Source organism: Rhopalosiphum maidis, chromosome 3 (assembly GCF_003676215.2).
Source record: "Rhopalosiphum maidis isolate BTI-1 chromosome 3, ASM367621v3, whole genome shotgun sequence".
Lineage (NCBI taxonomy): Eukaryota > Metazoa > Arthropoda > Insecta > Hemiptera > Aphididae > Rhopalosiphum > Rhopalosiphum maidis.
In genome coordinates this window covers 47,488,138-47,507,013 of record NC_040879.1, presented here as the reverse complement: position 1 = coordinate 47,507,013, position 18,876 = coordinate 47,488,138, and the positions used below count along the sequence as shown (strand labels likewise).

Genomic DNA, 18,876 nt, shown 5'->3' with positions numbered 1-18,876 from the left:
CAATCATTTCTAATTTAAAAAATATATTAAGTTGTGTAGATTCATTGATCTGTATCGAAGGTTTAGTTTTTAAATGATTTTCTTTTATTCCAGATTGGACGAATTTTCATTAATAATGTTAAATTATTACTAATACATAAACTTATAGTTTATGCTAATACATTTAACAGTGGATTGATACAAAAACTCGACTATGCTTAAGCAGATTAACAATCGGTTTTAAATTGATATAAATTGTAATTTATCACTGAAATAGTTAAAAACAAGAAGTTCTTTAACTATGGATCACAGTTATTTCTTCAAAATATTTTTAAAACTCACCAAGTTAAAATAATAAAATATTATATTCAACAATATTAATATAATATAAAATTTAACTTATATAAACAAACAAAAAAATATTAAAAACCAGTAATAAGTATATAAAAATAAAATCTATTTTAATAAAAAAAAGTGTAAATACGTCACATATTAGAATTATTTACAATAGCAATAGACAAAACTGAGAAATGAACTGATAACTTTAGTTTCAAATAAATTTAACACAGCCCACAAATATGTTAAATATTAAGTAGTTGGCCAAACTGTTTTTACTATGTACTCAACTTATTGAATGACAGCCTTATACCATCCTTTGCCTTAAGCAGCATTGAATGTTTGCTGTATTCATAAGGCACAGTCATTTGGTTACTCAGATCAATTGAAAAGTCTTTTAAGAGATGTACCATTCCTCTTTTCGTACTCATTAAAGCAAACCGTAGACCTAATAAAACACATAAAATAACATCATGTTATTACAGTTATAATAGGTGTAAACATTTATTTAATATACATACCAATACAATTTCTTGGTCCAGTTCCAAACGGTAAAAATACATAATGTGAACGTTTAGCTTTCTCTTCTGGAGAAAATCGATTTGGGTCAAATTTATAAGGATCTGGATAATATTCTGGATCATAGTGTAACCCAATGACAGGTATTTGAACAGTCATGCCTTTTTTCAGTAATAAGTTGGAATCGGGCACCACATAGTCTTGAGTACTGACACGTTCTAATTGTGCTACAGGTGGATGCATTCTTAAGGTTTCTACGTAGGTATAAAAGATTAATTATTATTTTTTTTCTGATTAAAGTTTTATCAATACAGCTTGCATGATACATACCCATTAATACCATGTCTAACAAAGGCATTTCTTGCATGGCTTCATAAGAGCATTTGCCATTGTATCGTTCTAAGACTGAACATATTTCTTCTCTTAATTTAACCTGTATCGTTTGATTTATTGCCAACTCATAACATGTGAAAGTTAACAATGTACTTGAAGTCTCAAATCCAGCAATCAAAAACAATATAGATTGAGCAACCACTTGAGCTTCCGTCAATACATCTGAAATCAACCATCATTTGCATATTCTTAATATTTGATACATGCCTATTATAATAGTTATAAGGAGAAATTGTTGAGTTGGGTATATATATTTTTTTTTTTAATCAAAACCAATAAAAACTAAAAAATTGATTTACCGTCTTTTGATTTGTTTTTATCATTTTTATCTAAATCAGTTTCACTATCCAGTAATAACTGCAAGAAATCGTTTCGCCTTAAAAAACAATGAAAAAATAATTTTATTTTAGAAAAACAAAGAATATTATAATATCATATACCGTGTATCTACAGAAACAGGGTACACTTGATCACTCATTACCTTGTAAATATTTTTCAATTCTGTTTGCGGGACATATTAGATTAATGGATCATAATGTCTTATGGTTATGACTTACAATGTTTTTAACTCATGTATTTTGTGCATGCACAACACAACTTTATTTTTTTGGCAACTCCCAATTTAAGTTTCATTTTTGAATTAATCAATTTTTTTTAAGCAATTTTGATCAATAAACTTTTATTCTAATCCCAAAATTGGCAACATGAAAACTAGGTAGGTAGTAAACAATTTATTACTTTAATAATAAATGTATAATGTATCATAAGGTGTTTAGAACGACGTACAACTAGAAAATTTAATTTAATACATTTATTTTTTAAATTATACCTACCTAGATTCAATGTTGCCAATTTTGTGAATAGAATAAAAGTTGGTTGATCAAAATTGCTTGAAAAAAATTGAATTGTGTTGTGCATGCACAAAATACATGTTAAAAAAAATTGTATGTCATAAGACATTATGATCTATTAGTCTAGTTTAATGTCCTACAAACAGAATTGAAAAAATATTTACAGGGTAATAAGTGATAAAGTGTATCCTGTTTCCGCGGACACATGGTATATTAAATTATTATTATTATTTTTTAATAATTATAATAATACATTATATTTTATTATTAATATAAATAATTAATTACACCATTATTGTTTATTATTTATGTATGAAACTTGATAAAAATGTAATTCATAATACTTAAGATAATACTACACCCCATGTGCTATCTCTATTTTACAACATGTAACATAGCAAATTTGCTGTCAGTAGAATCAATTTTGTGCTGTTAACTTTAATAAAAGAGCAAATTTACCTATTATCAAACTCCAAAATGAGAATATAATCTAGGGAATCTCATGGGATTTTATTGATATTATCATTTTGAGATGAATTAGTAAAATACTACAACTTTAAAATGATCATAAGTCACATAAAAATTATAATATTAATAAAACCTTATGATTATATTTTTACTTTGAAGTTTTATAATAGGTAAATTATTTACTTCAATATTAACCCGTCAGTAGTCGCGTATGACCGCTCACTCAATTTCTATTTTCGCCACTATTGGCTTCAATTTAATTTTAATATTGTTGATATCTATTTATACTTTATGTCATCATACTTGGGAATTTTTCTATAAATAATATAACCCAATCCAAAGTCTTGTGTTGAAATGACAATGGATTGAAATGGCCAGTCCCGACGAAAGTGAGTGCCACAGTATATTAACTATAATGTAAATGTAAATCCGGTCAATCGGATTCAGAAGCAAAATCAGATTCATATTAAATAATTGTAACTGATCTGTGCCTATGTATTGGAATTTTTTAATAATAAATAATCAGTGATCCTAATTAATTATTTATACCGGAATTTTCACTTACACTTTGAATAACCATTTTTAATAGTATGAGCATGACGCTCATACACGCCTGATTGTGTTACAAATACTAACGTGCCTACTGACGGGTCAAAGCTCATAACATAAAATAGATTCTGCTGAACGCAAATTTGGTACGTTGTGCGTTTGTAAGACAAAGACAATACATGCATGCAAGCGAGTGAAGCATCCTTTCAATACATTTTAAAAAGTTGAATTAATAATATTAAAACATTAATTAATAATAAAAAAAACATATAAATGAAAAATGTATTATTTATAATTATAATAAAAATATAATACTTTTAACAAAAAAAAAAAAAAAAAATGATTATTCAGCAGTTACATAATATGTTATAATCATATTTTAGATTTAAAACGCATAAGTGACAATGTACATACTTTTGTCCAGTGGATTGTCTGCATTTTTTTGCTTCTTTGATCACATTAGCTAAGAAATGTATCACTTCCATATTAAAAAAAGATAATGGTACAAATCGTGCAATACCAGGCATAAAGAGTAGTACTATGTAGAGGGATAGACGTTTCATAATACTTAAGCTAGCAAATTTAGATACACGACTGGCAAAACCACCGTTCTCATCTTTCAATGAATTTGATTCCACTCCAAACGCACAAGTTGCAATAACATCCAAGGTGAATTTGCCAAAAAAATCTTTCATTTCCAAATCATAACCTTGTTCTGTAAACCAAGTTTATATCAAACTAATTGTATTATATTGTTAAATGTTAAAATAATTAATATTTTAATATTAAAATGTACTTTTAATTTTTATCAGAATCTAAAAAATCATTATTATAAGGTATGTTATGCCTGTTATGATATGCTCCTATAAATAAAGAAATTAATTAAAAATTTACTATTATCAAATATTAAGAAGAATGTTATGGATTAAGCTATATATATATATATATTTTAATTGGTATCTGTAAATAAATATAATAACTGAATAATCTATTAAGATCACATACTTTAGTAAAAAATTAAATTGGCCCTATAATATAAACATGTGAGAAATTGCAATTTAATTCTTTAGTTATTATTGATTGACAAAATATATATTTAATATACGTGATAAAATAAATGTTCATATGTAACAGGGATCAGAAATGCAATGCTACTAGAGAGCTAATTTTTTTTAAGTTAAAATCTATCTAGCGAGCCAGAGAACTTAGAAAGAAAAAAAGGGAAAATTTACAATTGAAATTTATTTTTTATATTTAATTATTAATTTATTAATACATGTGGTATTAATTAATAAAATAATTCATATCTATGTTTCACGATATAAACATTATATTGATTTTATAAATATAATAAAATAAAACACAAAAAAATCCTAACATTGTATATTTGTATAAAGTAATTTGAAATGTAGCATAGGCTAGTTAAAAATGGGCCGCCAATTACTCATTCCTGAGATATAAGCTACCAAGTTACTTTTACTTCCACACTAAACTACCATATACTTTGAATACACATTTAAATACAAATTAATATATATTATAATAAATTAAAGTTATGCGTTTATAATTACCACTTTTGATATTTTCATTTAAAAAATCGCTCATATTGTTACAACAAATATCCACGAGATGCTCCATAGTTCTAAGTTTGCCTGAAGTAAATGCTGGTGTTAATTGACCTCTCATTCGTTTCCATTTGGAACCTTTAAGATTAATCAACATTTCAGTAATATATTCTGATGTTCGAAATTTCATTGTTTGGCGGTCCGTAAAATGATTAAAATCTTTAATCATAATACATTTGATAATGTCTGGGTCAAGGATAATTAATGATGCTCGGCGTCCGAGATAATATCCTAAAACAAAGAAACAAGTTATTTTTTTATTGGAGTTTGAAATTTTAAATATTTAATGTATAATTGTAATTTTAATATAATTAAGTGAGCTCCAGTTAATGTGATCACATTAGTGCAGATCATTTGGATTATATTAATGCATTGATTTCATAAAACTTTTTTTTTTATATATAATAATGCTTTAAAAATATGTACCCATGTTTAAAATAATACAAAAAATACATTTAAAATAAATAAATGTAACTATCAATTTTTTATTGGATATGCAAATCTTGAATTTCAGTCGATGCATTTTTCTAACACATCAAAACAAATGAGCAAATATTTTTTTCCATTATTGATAAACATTTTTGTTTGCTTAATATGTTAAAAAAATATTTAAACAACTTGCTTTACTTAAAGATACAATGTACAGCAATAATTTAATAAGCTCAAAAATACAATTTAATTGTACATCGGTAATATCAATTTGTAATTAATTCAATAAAATGTTCATAAAAGTGATTAAAATTAAAATTATAATTTAATTTCCAAGTACATAGTTATTCCAATAAAAGGTTAAATGAATAAATAAAAGACTTGGTTAGGGTAATTTTTTTTTGATTCTATTAAATGGTTGATTGTTGATTAATTGATTTTATTTACCAGTGATCCTATTAAGCAGAACTCTCAGTAGGTTATTATAACACCGATTTGTTATATAATAATAAATTAAATTAAAGAATAGTAATTCACAGTTAAACAGGGTACTAACCAGCATATCTATGTCCTTTGAACTTGAAGTACAAGTCTCTGTGAAACTCGTGAAATGATTTTTTGAAAAGAACACGATCCTTAGCATTTCCAAAAAAAAACGTTGGTTCCAAATGATACACTCCCATTTTCTTCCAGTAGCTGTATATATTTCTATAATATAAATACACGGCTGTAAACAGAACAACTATTGCAGAAGCCGTGTACATGAATATTGTTTCCTTTGAAATCATTTTGAGTGAAATTCTAAAACATATGTTTAAGTAAAATTTTAAATTAATTCATTTTATTATAATGGGAAGGTAAAAATATCAATACAAAGAGTCGAGCATAACAGAGAGGACAAAGTCCTGTAGTCACACAATATATTAATAAACAAACAATAGATATAAATATAGATCACAGACAGTAACATTTATAGCCTTATATGTTAGTCCGTGGTATAGATAGTACAATCACTGCCGTTCAAAAGCCTGAACGTTGTTCCCACTGCTATGAATGATCATCACGTCTATTCTAATATAATTAATTTACAATTGAATACCTATAATATTGTTAGTCATAGTGTGAATACGTAAATACTGATATTAATATAACCGCTGATAAAAATGTATAAATAATAATAATTACTATTGTCGATCGACAGATATGGCGTATTAAAAATGAAAATAAAAGCCACTACCACTCAACGGCCAAGGACTTGAACGAAAAGGCGGGATTAAAACCGTCGGGTGTTCGGTAGATACGATGGAAAATAATATGACGATCACTATATTATATTATCATATAATTATAGCAGTGTAATACCGGACGGCGGCGGGCAGCTGCCTACCTAAAACGAATCGGTGGTCCACGGTATACGCTCTGTCGCGACTTGCTCGGAAATTTTAACGAAACGACGACTGATTTTCAGACAAACTGCGCGTGACGAAAACGTTCTTAGGCATTTCGGCGGTCCGACGACATTGTCTCGATCGCGTCGTATCGGTGTAATCGTAGAGCGGCCCCCGCTGACGAATCGTTTAATCCACGGACCGACGTCGACACGTAATTATAGCGCTGCGACAGACGCATCTCGTCAGTACGTGCGCACCGCCGACTGCCGACAATAACAAGACGTGAATATAAGTGCCAATAGTGGTAACAACAAAACAATTATTACTATTACTATTATTATTATGACGATTAATCAAAGTACGTACAACACGATAATTATTATAACAACAATATTAGACTGATAGTAAAACACCGAGTGGTCACGAGTCGCAATCGCTTGATAAATAAAAAAAAAAAAAAATGATAATGACGGCGATAAGAATAATAATAATAATAATAATATGTTACAACGTATTACGTAAAGAAGCGGACGAACGGAGGCCAAACAGTTGTAAGATAATATATCCGTGTGTATCGGTTTCATTGTGTCCGATTCCGTGTTCGAGAATTCGAGATTGAAAAATATTATAAATTATTATTCATAATGACTGTTTTTAAAACATAGTATTTCACTGTCTTAGACTTTTTTGTACGGGGTATATTTTTATAAATTATAGTTATTGTTGCTAGGGTTAGCAAACTACGAAATGTGCCCTACTGTCCTAAAAATATGCTGCAAAAATGTCAAAATAAAATCTAAAGAATATTGTGCTATGCATTTATTGTACAAAAGAAGACGACTATATACATGTAAAATGCAATCTGTATAAGCATAAAACAAAATCGAACATTTTCGTTGACAAAAAATAAAACTAAAAACAAATAATATAAAAAAAAAAATAAAAATAAAAAAATGTATATGTTAAGACATTTTAAAAATAAACTCACTCTATGATGAAAAAATGTCCAAGTATTAAAATATGCGATTGTCTTCAAAATGTCCAAATTATGTGAAATAAAAATAGCATATTCTTATAATATCCAACCGAACCTAACAAAAAAGGATTTTAATCTCACTTTGCTATATTTTGGACTTAACAAAAAAAATATGCAACATTTTACAACATTTTTAGCTAATTCAAAACAAAATAACATCATTGAACTCGTATAACTGTATATTATATAGCTATATTACAGTGATTTATTTTCGATATCTTAACTTATATTGACATACATATAATATATGAGTATGTATTCATACGTGTATATAATATTAACATTTGTGAACTTTAAATATTTTAAAGAAATAAGAAAGATACTTAGGTAGATGTAAACTTTATTAATACCGGATTTTTTTTTAATGAGATATTGGTACTAATTTTTATTTGTGCTTCAATAATATTTTAATTAAACTTAACCATACATATTGTTAAATTATTTATTATTTATTGTAATAACCAGTGACCACTTAGTATTATAGTTTGAGGGAAGCTAATTTTTCTGTGTGTGCATTTTAATCGTTCTCAGTCTCCTCAAGCTCTTCCCCAATTCCCACTTATATCCCATATTATGTATAGCCGTATAGGGCCGCAACCAGACTACATTATCAGGGTGAGAAAGGGGAAATGATACAATTGAAAAAAATATAAATATATGCAGGACATTTTTTTTTTTATTACAAATCTGATATTTTAGATAAATTAATAATATTATATACAATTGTTTGAAATTGTAGGTGGATCAGTAATTTTATTATTGTATAGTGAGTTTAGTTTTTGACTTTAAGTATTCAGGAGTTAATGACAAATAAAAAAGATGCTTATATTACTGTGTTATTTCCAATATTATGAAAAACAAATTGACGTTGACCTTCTTGTGTAACTCAAATAATATTTAACGTGAGTAGGTTTATGTATAACTTAATATTGAAATTATAATTTAGAATATTAGATATATTATAGGCTAGCTAAACCTACGCCTTAGTCGTCCTACTTAGACATAGATGCCTTCACTGGCTACACTTGAAATAAATACACGAAAATGATGTACGCAACATGATTTTCCGGGAAATAATTTGAATCGTCAGGTTTGATAACGTTCAGAAATTGACAAATCGTTGAATTGAATGTATTAAGTATTATAAGTTAATTGTTAATTATTTACATAGTGTGATTACTATTTATAAAGCTCTTGCAATTAATTTATTCCATCGACAATACCATGACGAGATATTCAGATATACCGAAAACCGAAAACCTTTGAAGTTTAAAATAGGATTGGTATCAAATTGGCACCTTAATAATTTCGTATTTCAAACTTCAAAGGTTAGGTACTAGGTAGGTATTTATTTGTCGACAAACTAAGATTTTACGAGTTAACAGCTTCAATGCTTCATTACACAATACGCTTTTCAAAGTACATGGAATTGTACACGTTAAACTTATGATTTAAAAATAAATTGATTATACAAGTAATAATAACATAGTTCAATATAAAAACGTTCCAATGATGAATTTTATCATTAGTATTTTGTGTTATTATTAGTATTGAGTTATCTAATACTAGGGTTAGTGAAACAAATGACTGGTACTTACATATTATTATACTGACCTTATAATATTATGTTTACTACGTGACGGCGCCACGGAAGTATTTCTAGGGGCCGATTCTCGAATTCATGATATATATTTTATCGCACGCCATACAATTTTTCAACTTATCGAATGTGACATAGTTTTTACGAGTGTGACAAATTATTCGTATTTTCGAATGAAATACGATATATTATATAATTTTATAATTTACTTACTGCGATAACATTTTGTTACTTGATTTCCATACCGTGGTAGATTTCTGGCCAAACGACGGAATAATAGTCACGAAAGTAATTTGGAATTAGGTTTTTTTATCTGCTTCTATATTAGAATTCACATTATTCAATATTGCTGTACCACGTCATCTGCAGTTTAAGCGATGATAGAAAAATAGTATTCAAGGTTACTCTATAGTCTATGTTCATAACATATTATTTATAAATATAATGTACATATCTATATAATATGATATAATATAATACAATATATTATTATATGTTATATAATACTGTAATTTATATATATGTAGCAAACCAGGTAGCCAGGTAAGTATTTATAATGAGTATGGTCTACCCACGAGTTTTTTCTTATGAATATTTCAATTGTTTGAAAAGCGATACAAATATTGCAGTAGTATTAGTAGTAAATATAATATGTAACGAACTTGGAGAAGTTTTTCGAATGTTGAAATATTCACTCTAAAAACTATGAATATTACATAACGCACATGCACCCGCTGTATGTTGTATCTACCTGCTCGGCCCGTAAATAACTTGGTGCTACGCGGAGAAAAATATCCTCTTTTGAATTAAGTTTCTAGGGAGGAAATATTTAAAATACATAATTTAATGTAAAGTATAGTTTGTAATTCTAATTAAATTAATGTCTACACATTTTAAATCTTCGTTTTTTATTATTTATATAGGTATTTTGTATTTTATATTTATGTTAGACTTTTTCATGAGAAATTTGAAATTCAAAAAAATTTATCATCAAACTGATAGATTCGTGGCAAAAATAGATTTTGTTTTTAGTGGTTTGTGTGTTATCACGTTTAATTGTAACCATCAAGATACGTTCAAATATTTATTCAAAAACATGTTTAAATTAAATAAAACCAGTGACTATGTTACTATGATAATACTTAATAGTATACTTTTTCGTAAGGTTTTAAGATATCATCAAGTACCCGAGTACGTTTTATATGTAGTGTATAATGTATTCACAATTTAAATTAAAAACTGAAAGTTTTGATTCATAATAGTTAGTATTTTAATTTTAAATTAGTAAATTTTAATTTATAAAATGGTTGTACCTATTATTTACCTAAGTTATACATAGTTACCGTAGTTTAACTATAGTTAGACACTACCTATGTAATATTATAGGCCATACTGTTAATTGGGTAAGTCACAAAAATATAATAGCATGAACGACTAAATATGGTACCTTTATATTTAAATTTGATGTATTCTTATTTCTTACAACACTAATTAAAACCAGGTTATTTTTTGGAACAGGGTAAAATGATTTAACTATAATTGCTTTACCGTAATTTCAATTATATTTTAAAACAGTCCCAAGTTACTTCGTTTGATATAATAGACTGACTCTATATTAAAACTAATCGGTGAATAGTTAATAGTAATAATAATAGTTAATACGTAGATATATATGGCGTACGTGTATAAAGAGCGGCATGCAATATTATTGTGGTACGTTACATTAATAATTGCGGACGTTACCTACCTACACTCAAGTAGCTTAGTGTTATGTGTAGGCGCGTTGGGCTTGATATAAAATCGTATATAATATGCTTCAGCTACAGCAAATAACATAAATTATTATTTATTATGGCTTGTCGACATTTATATATGGTTGATATAAAGTACCTATTTACGCACTCAGTACTCACTATTATATAGGCACTCCTCGTCTAACACGTTTGTTTATTGTATTTATATCTATACACTATTACTACTTATAACTGTGTGTTAATACTAATAAGTAACAACAATCTACTTGTAGTATTATATAGGTGGATACCCGCAGTTACCTATTCACATCATAGCTGAAATATAATAACTCATAATAGGCTGTATAGGTAATACGAATTGCACATTATAATGATGTTACCACCCAGCATGATTCTATACAGTATCTTGCACGTGATGAGTTCCATACAATAATGGACAGAGAAGGTCTTCAACGTAAAATAATTTTAGATTTATAATTTTGCTAAGCTTGGTAAAACAAAAAAAAAAATTGTATGGAGAATATTATAATGAAATATATTATATCATTTATCAGTATACACCGCACGACCGCGTATGCATATCCTACTCTTCCAAGAATTACCTATCTAACGTGACATGATTGTTACAGGAAACTTATATGATTCGAGCACTATAATATATAAGTAGGTTACGATAATTATTGTTAATATAATATTGTGACGCTGCGATGTATCTATGTAATAGATATAAGTACTCAAAGGTTTGACTAGGAAAGTCAAGAAGATGTTTATTATTGGTTTGACTAAATAAAAATAAGCAATTATATTTTTGATAATCAAATAATTGACGGCATATCTACTTATTAGTATTTAATAATAATAAATGATTTTTAGTATAAAATTGTAGTTAATGTTATTACTTATTAGAAACAGTGGTGTGGCTAAGGTCAAATAATCGCTAGCCGTGTCACTTTAACACTAACCTATTGGCGCAAAAGAAGCATTAGCTCCAGTTTGCAAAATATAAAATAGGTACCTACATATAAAAAAATATAATGATAATTGTAAATAAATAAATAATTTTTCTTAACAGCTAAATTTTTTAAAAATCATTTATTATTATTAATGGAGTTCATGATGTTAAATCATTATTATTTTTTTATTTATTTAGAATCTTTTTGAAAGTGGGGAGGGGTTATTAGTAGTGGCTAAAATAGTTGGCTCGTAGTGGCATTAGCTTTTAATCCAGCGCTGTTAGACACTTTTTATAGTACAAAATACTCTGATCATCAATTTTGAGGGAGGTTTATGGTAGAAAATTACACCTAGTTTATACATTGGGGAACAAAAAGTAGAAATTTTTTAGTAAATACTTTTAATTAGAAAAAAAAAGAAAATGTTTACTTTTGTTGTAGTTATTCAAATACGAACACGGAAAAATTATAGATAGACAATAAACCATCAACATATTTTGTTTATTTATAAACATATGAATAAATGTTTTTTCAAGACATGAAGCCATTTTAAAATATTTAACGTTTACATTTAATATATATATATATAGCTACAATTTGTTTATAAGCGTTTGAATTTTAAATGTTGAGAACATTTTTCAAAACGATAAAATATTTTGTTAAAATATATACACTATAGTACTATTCAGTTTCTTCGTCAGTATCGTTTTTTTATTGTGTACAACACTTTATCATTGAATTTAAATTTAACACATCCATTATATGATTAAAGAGACCTATTCAATGATGTGGTGAGCTCGACATCAACTATATAGCTAAATGGTTATTTTTCAACTTTTTTTCTCAGAAATTTAAATTATAAAATAAAACATAATTAAATTAATTAAAATTCAACAATAATTTGGTCCAACGTTCAAAATATTTTATTCTATTATTATGATAATATTTTATACAGTATGCTCGTTGCTTAATTATCTACATCGATAAATTTCGAAAAAATTTAATTTTTAACTTTCACACGAAAAAGATTTTTCGATAAATGTATAAGACTTATTTCTTATTTAAAATTACATGAACAATATTAAAAATGCGTGTGTTCCTAATTATACAGCAAGTGAATTAATTAGAAATTTAGTAGCCCAAATTAAAATAAAATAAAATAGGTACTTGAGTGCTTTAGTTCCTTTGAATGTAATATATATGAATATGATCGATAATGACCATATTATATTTTATTAGATTTAAAAACAAGTTATGTTTAAAAGTACTCGTAATTAATTTTTTAAAAATTGTAAAATATTAATTTTATAATTACTTGTTAGTTATTGATAATTTTAAAAGAATAATGTTCAAATAAGTTAAATTTTGCACAAATTTAAAAAATACTGCGAATCGGGGAATTTGACAGTTTTCATACTTTCATAAATAGCTTGTGCAAACCCAATAACGAACATACTTTACTTGTTTACATTTTTAATTTTATGCATATTTTGTTTTTATAATTTTTGTTCAAAACGACTACCATAAAGGTATAAACTTTTACTTTACCCAAGTTAATTTTAATTACATCAATACAAAAAAATATAGTTATTATATTTAGGTGATGTTATTGATACGTGTCAATAATATTTATCTATCTGCAGCTATCATAATTTTAAAATTATTTTGTACATATTGCATAATGCATGCATACGTCTCATACGAGTAGGTGTGTTTAAATAACTTCATTTTACATTAGTTTTAATTTTATTTTTTATTTCACATTATTAAATTTACTAAAGTATATAGTTAATTTTATTAAAAATATAAAATATTATAAACAAATTTCATCGAGTAGACAGTGTCATCGTTGATGAATTTGTATTAAGTAGCTATACTTATATCTATAAAAATAAATTTTAATTTGCTGTGCCTAATTTAAAATAATTAATTTTATTATTCTCATTTATTTAAAACTCAATCGAAATAAATAGTTTGTCTTCGAAAATAAAAGTAAAATTACAGTTAAAATTATTGGTGACGTTCATCTAAAAAAAAAACGACCTAAGTATGCTTACAATACATATTTAGATTATTATATATTTATAAAAAAAAAACAATTAATAAAAAATATGTAAAGAAGATAATATGGTAAATTGGTGTTTATAATAAACTCTCGTATAATATGCATTATAGAAGACATCTAATTAATTGACGACTACGTAGTAACTAATATTTATTAATAAAACAAATTATGACTGCATGTAATTTTTTCTTTACTTTCTTAAAAATAATAAATTAGAAAAAATGGTGAATATTAAAATCATAAATTAATACAGTATTATGGTTTATGGTCATTATAATAATATGTATGGTGTGGTAAAATAAAATAATTACTTTTTTTAAATAGGATTTTTCCTGTATTTACCTACTTGTACATTCACTACCAATGTTATCACTTAACACTAATCATGAGATTTAAATTACCTTTTATTGAAACTATTTTATTAACTATAGAATTAATATATCTACACTTATTTAATTCGAACATTAAGAAGCTAGTAAAAATGGATAATATTATATAATATATACTCTTAGTATTTTGTTTTATAATTTATAATATACTTTCAAAATTATTTTGTACTAAGACTTTTTTATTTTTGTGACATTTATATGCTAATAATAATTAAGTTTAAAAGACGCATACTTAAATGTTTCATTAAGTATTATTGAAAATGAATACTAAATTATAATGAAAAATGCAACGGTAAAAATTGGACATAGTATTTTCTTTTTATTTAAATATTTTATTAAAAAAATTATCAATGATAGCAAAACTAAAACATTTATTGTATTGACTATTGTTTATGATCGGTAAAATATATATTTATTATTATATAGGTGGTTATATTGACCAGGTATATTTTGTAGTGTGTAATATACACTGCGTATCCTTTATCATAATTCATGAAAGACCAAACTTGTTGGAATATATTTGTTTCGCGCAGACATGTTGTATGACAGTACTATTCTCTATAGGATATATCCATTACATATTATATTATTATATTTTTGTATAAAATGCAAAATCTCCACAAATACCGATTGTTGAGAGAATTTCGACGAAGCTGCTAATGGTTTATTGTAGTTCTGATAATATTTTGTTGACCAATTCACAGTAAAAAGATATAATTCACTGTAAACTATCATTTTAATGTCATGCAAAAATTTTTTTCCAAGTTTTAACGATTTAGAAAATAAGAAGATAAGATATAAGTTTGTATTTGGGTTTCGTTCTTATGAATTGTGATATATATCAAAGTTTAAATTTTCATACATGTAGGTTAATAGGTCAGGGACATTATTAGAGAACTCCATCATATTATTTAGAATTCGTAACATATTTGTATATTATACAATAAATCTTTTCATAAAAATATATTATTTTGTATTTTGTTGTGCGTCTTAATGTTTGTGTCCTATATATTATACAGAATTTATAACAATACATAATTTCAAGGGGTTATTGATTTAAAATTAATTTATTCGTCGATTAAAGCCAATTATACCTATAATTATATCAAAATACATTTAATATTGAGGTTAAAGAATTTATATATGTATATGTATATTATGTTGTTGAGGTTCTGTTAAAAAAATATTAGGTACATTAAAAAATATTTAATTTAAAATGACATAATTATTGTAACTTTATAGTTTATATTGATTATGAAAATGTAATATGTTTATAAGAAGACCTGTATGTGCTTAAATTTTTATTGTGTTACATATCCTGTTAAGTTTAATGTCGGTTTTAATAAGACACCTACGCAACATTAATTAAAATTAAAATACAAGAGTTGACTTTTGTTACATAATTTATACTTCATATAAATGTAGGTATGTTATTTCATAATTTTATTCATAAAAATAATATTTAAAAGACAATATTATAAATAATATTTTTTTTATTAATGAGTAAATAAATATTAATAGTTCTAGAATTATTTGAGATTTAAATATTTGATCATATCAACTTTGTTTCGTTTTATATAATATTAATTATAATATGTAGGTATCTAAGGTATCTATATAATGTGAATCAATTTCGATGACAATTTATTCACACTTACGGTCAAAAACTTCGCTGCAACATGATTTCGCCCCTTTTACTAGTAAAAAAACGTAACACAATCGCGCCTCATAGGTGTTATTGGTCCTTTTAATAATTTTCCTTTTCGATTTTACAGGCTTGGGATTAACAAAAAAATAAATAAAAATTGTTTGATTTATTGAAAATTATTTTATATTATGATACTAGTACATTCAATACATTATTAAAAATATTTATTTATATAAAATTACACACACCTATATACGTACTTTATATTAAATACTTGGTTATTACTTTATTTTTCCAAATAAATGGACAGTAAGCTCTATTACAAAAAGATAAACAATTATAGACTAATTAGTATACAGTTATTGCAATTACAAACTGATTCATGAACAAATTTAATACTAAAAAGATTTTGATTTTACAATTTAAATAATATATAGAATTCAAGGACTGCTAATCATATAGTCAAATACAAATTCATTACCAGCGATAATCAGATAATTGACAGGGCTATTCATAATAGAGTTTCTATTAGAATGAATTCGATAAAATGGTATTATAGCTTATAGGATATCAGCTTTGAAAATTGTATGTCTTTATTTTATACCTATTGGGAAAACACAAGTTTTTATTTTGCTATGTATTAATATTTTTAAATTTTTAAAAGACAACTTCTATATGGAGCACAATTGTATTGCGTTTTTTGCAAGTAAAAAGATACAAAGGGTGAATTCATGATATATTTTGTAAGTTAAATTGTTTCGTTTAAAAAGGTAAGGCGGACGCAATCGTGTTATAGCTGAAAACTTATCCCACTATTTTTTCAACTTTCAAGCATTACAATACTGTTTTAAAAAAATGATACTTCTCCAGGAAAGATAAACCAAGATTATCATCTGTAGTTATGGATATTTATGGTAGGTTCCAATATATAAATGTAACCATTGAAGTTGACAAATTTCGGTTTTTTATTTTAATACTCATTATCATCAGTCATCACTATAGGTTTATAGATTTGTATACTTCAAAGAGGATGTTAACATCCTATAGAAACTGAAATATAATACACTGCAAGACATAATATCAACTATTGTGTAACTAATATATTATACAATTGATATGGTTACGGCGGTAGGCGCTCGGCGAGTTCGCGGTGAGCCGGTCAGGATAAAAGAACACGAATTATTTCACTACTTGTACCTACGATGTATTTTTATTGATGATAAGCAACGGTACACAATAGCTAGTTGTCAAACGTCACTATGTCAGGTGTTGACGACATAAAAGAGATTACACATAAACATAATATTTTGACGTTAGATCAATTTTCTAACTACTTTATCGTCAAATCCGTTTTTGAAGATGTATATATGCGCCTATGCCCATCATCTAATAGAAATATTTAGTATGGTAATACAAATGGATACTTCGTCGTACGCATATTATAGTAGTACTCTAGTTCATCTTTATTATTGATTATCTGAACTTATTAATTATTAGAAAATGTATTTTTTTTTAAGTTGGTGAAATCAAATACAATTTTAAATTACCTATATAGACTTTAACCAATTCACATATTTAATTTCAAAAGCGTTCCTAAGAGAAACGTTTCCTTCTGTAATATTTTATTTGTATTACAATTCGATATATTTTATTGGTTATTACTCGTCGGCCGTGGTCTACATACATAAACCGTTTTAAATAGTGCTTTTAGAATACTTTTGTTTTATTTATTAATACGTAACAAATTTTCACATCAATCTGCAGCGGATACCTACAGCAGGCGTGTTACATGTATATATATATATATATATATCATAAAGTTATTCTGAAAAAAACCCCTTTGTTACAAAGCTATTTACTGTCCAGTCTCATGTGAAAAGAGTATGTATTGTATACTGATCGTAAAGCTACGTCGGAATATTAAAAAAAAAAAAAGAAGAATAAAGTACACAGATATCTCGTTCACTTTGGGTTTGTCTTGATTGTAATGAGCGGAGAAAACAATCGTGGATATTATGCCAATGAGAATTCAGTTGTGGGAATTATCGTGTGTGTAGCTTGTGCAATTTTACCCTAAGCACGTGATCTGTTTGACAACGTCCGTAAACGTGGACAAAGAGCAGTTCGGAATTTAAAAACATAAAAAAAAAAAATCATGGAGTCACAATGGATTGGCCGTGTACATTTTTCTATAAAAGATATATTCACTTGAAATAGATTTTTGATACTTCGAAAAAGGTAAAAATACGCACGTATCATGATACCTGAGTGTGTATTTTAATTGTTTATTATTTATAGACAGACTTTAAACTGATTTCCGTTTTTAAATTATCAAATTACACTGGAATAGTAATTAATTTATATTGTATCTTAGGTATTTATAGTAGGAAGGTGTGGTAAGCTACGACAGGTTATAATCGATTATTACTATTATTATTATTATTATTATTTTTTTATATAGTAAATTATTTATCGTATGGTTTTAAAATCTTAGTTTATATATATTTTTTATTTTTGTATGCAATGAGTAAGTATTTTCAAGTTTGAATAACAAATTTCAGTATTAAAGGTTAAGGTAAAATATAACTATAATTGATATTATTATCAATTAAATATTAAAGTAAAAAATCGTATTCAACGTATAAATAAAGTTCAGTAGTGGGTATATTTTATTCATCAAAAGTTTCATTAAAACGTGATTGTCTTATATAAGTTTTAAGAATAATGAATGACGTTTAATGGTACGGAATAAAATTATTACTATAAACAAATTATAATATGGCGTATACAGTGTACACATATATTATACGTAATGATAATAATAATAATACAACGATAGTTATTTTGAATTAAAATAAATAGTGCTTAAAAAGTAAACAATCGTCGGATTA

The 18,876-nt window shown here is 26.0% G+C and overlaps 1 protein-coding gene across 4 annotated transcripts; it reads right to left on the bottom strand.

The window, feature by feature from the left end:
• Positions 1–423: 423 nt before the first annotated feature.
• Positions 424–6,923, bottom strand: LOC113558790 (cytochrome P450 6k1-like). 4 transcript variants are annotated; one of them, XM_026964334.1, is made up of 8 exons: positions 6,907–6,923; positions 5,706–5,950; positions 4,667–4,951; positions 3,510–3,810; positions 1,527–1,603; positions 1,165–1,389; positions 837–1,088; positions 424–763 (listed from the first exon to the last, which is right to left on the bottom strand). In XM_026964334.1, exons 2-8 carry the CDS (start codon positions 5,935–5,937, stop codon positions 594–596), a joined length of 1,542 nt encoding a protein of 513 aa, XP_026820135.1. In that variant the 5' UTR covers positions 5,938–5,950; positions 6,907–6,923; the 3' UTR covers positions 424–593. The 4 variants fall into 4 exon arrangements, with proteins under 4 accessions (XP_026820135.1, XP_026820132.1, XP_026820134.1 ...); XM_026964331.2 differs by lacking the exon at positions 6,907–6,923 and adding an exon at positions 6,335–6,894; XM_026964333.2 differs by lacking the exon at positions 6,907–6,923 and adding an exon at positions 6,512–6,894.
• Between the last annotated feature and the right edge of the window lie 11,953 nt (positions 6,924–18,876).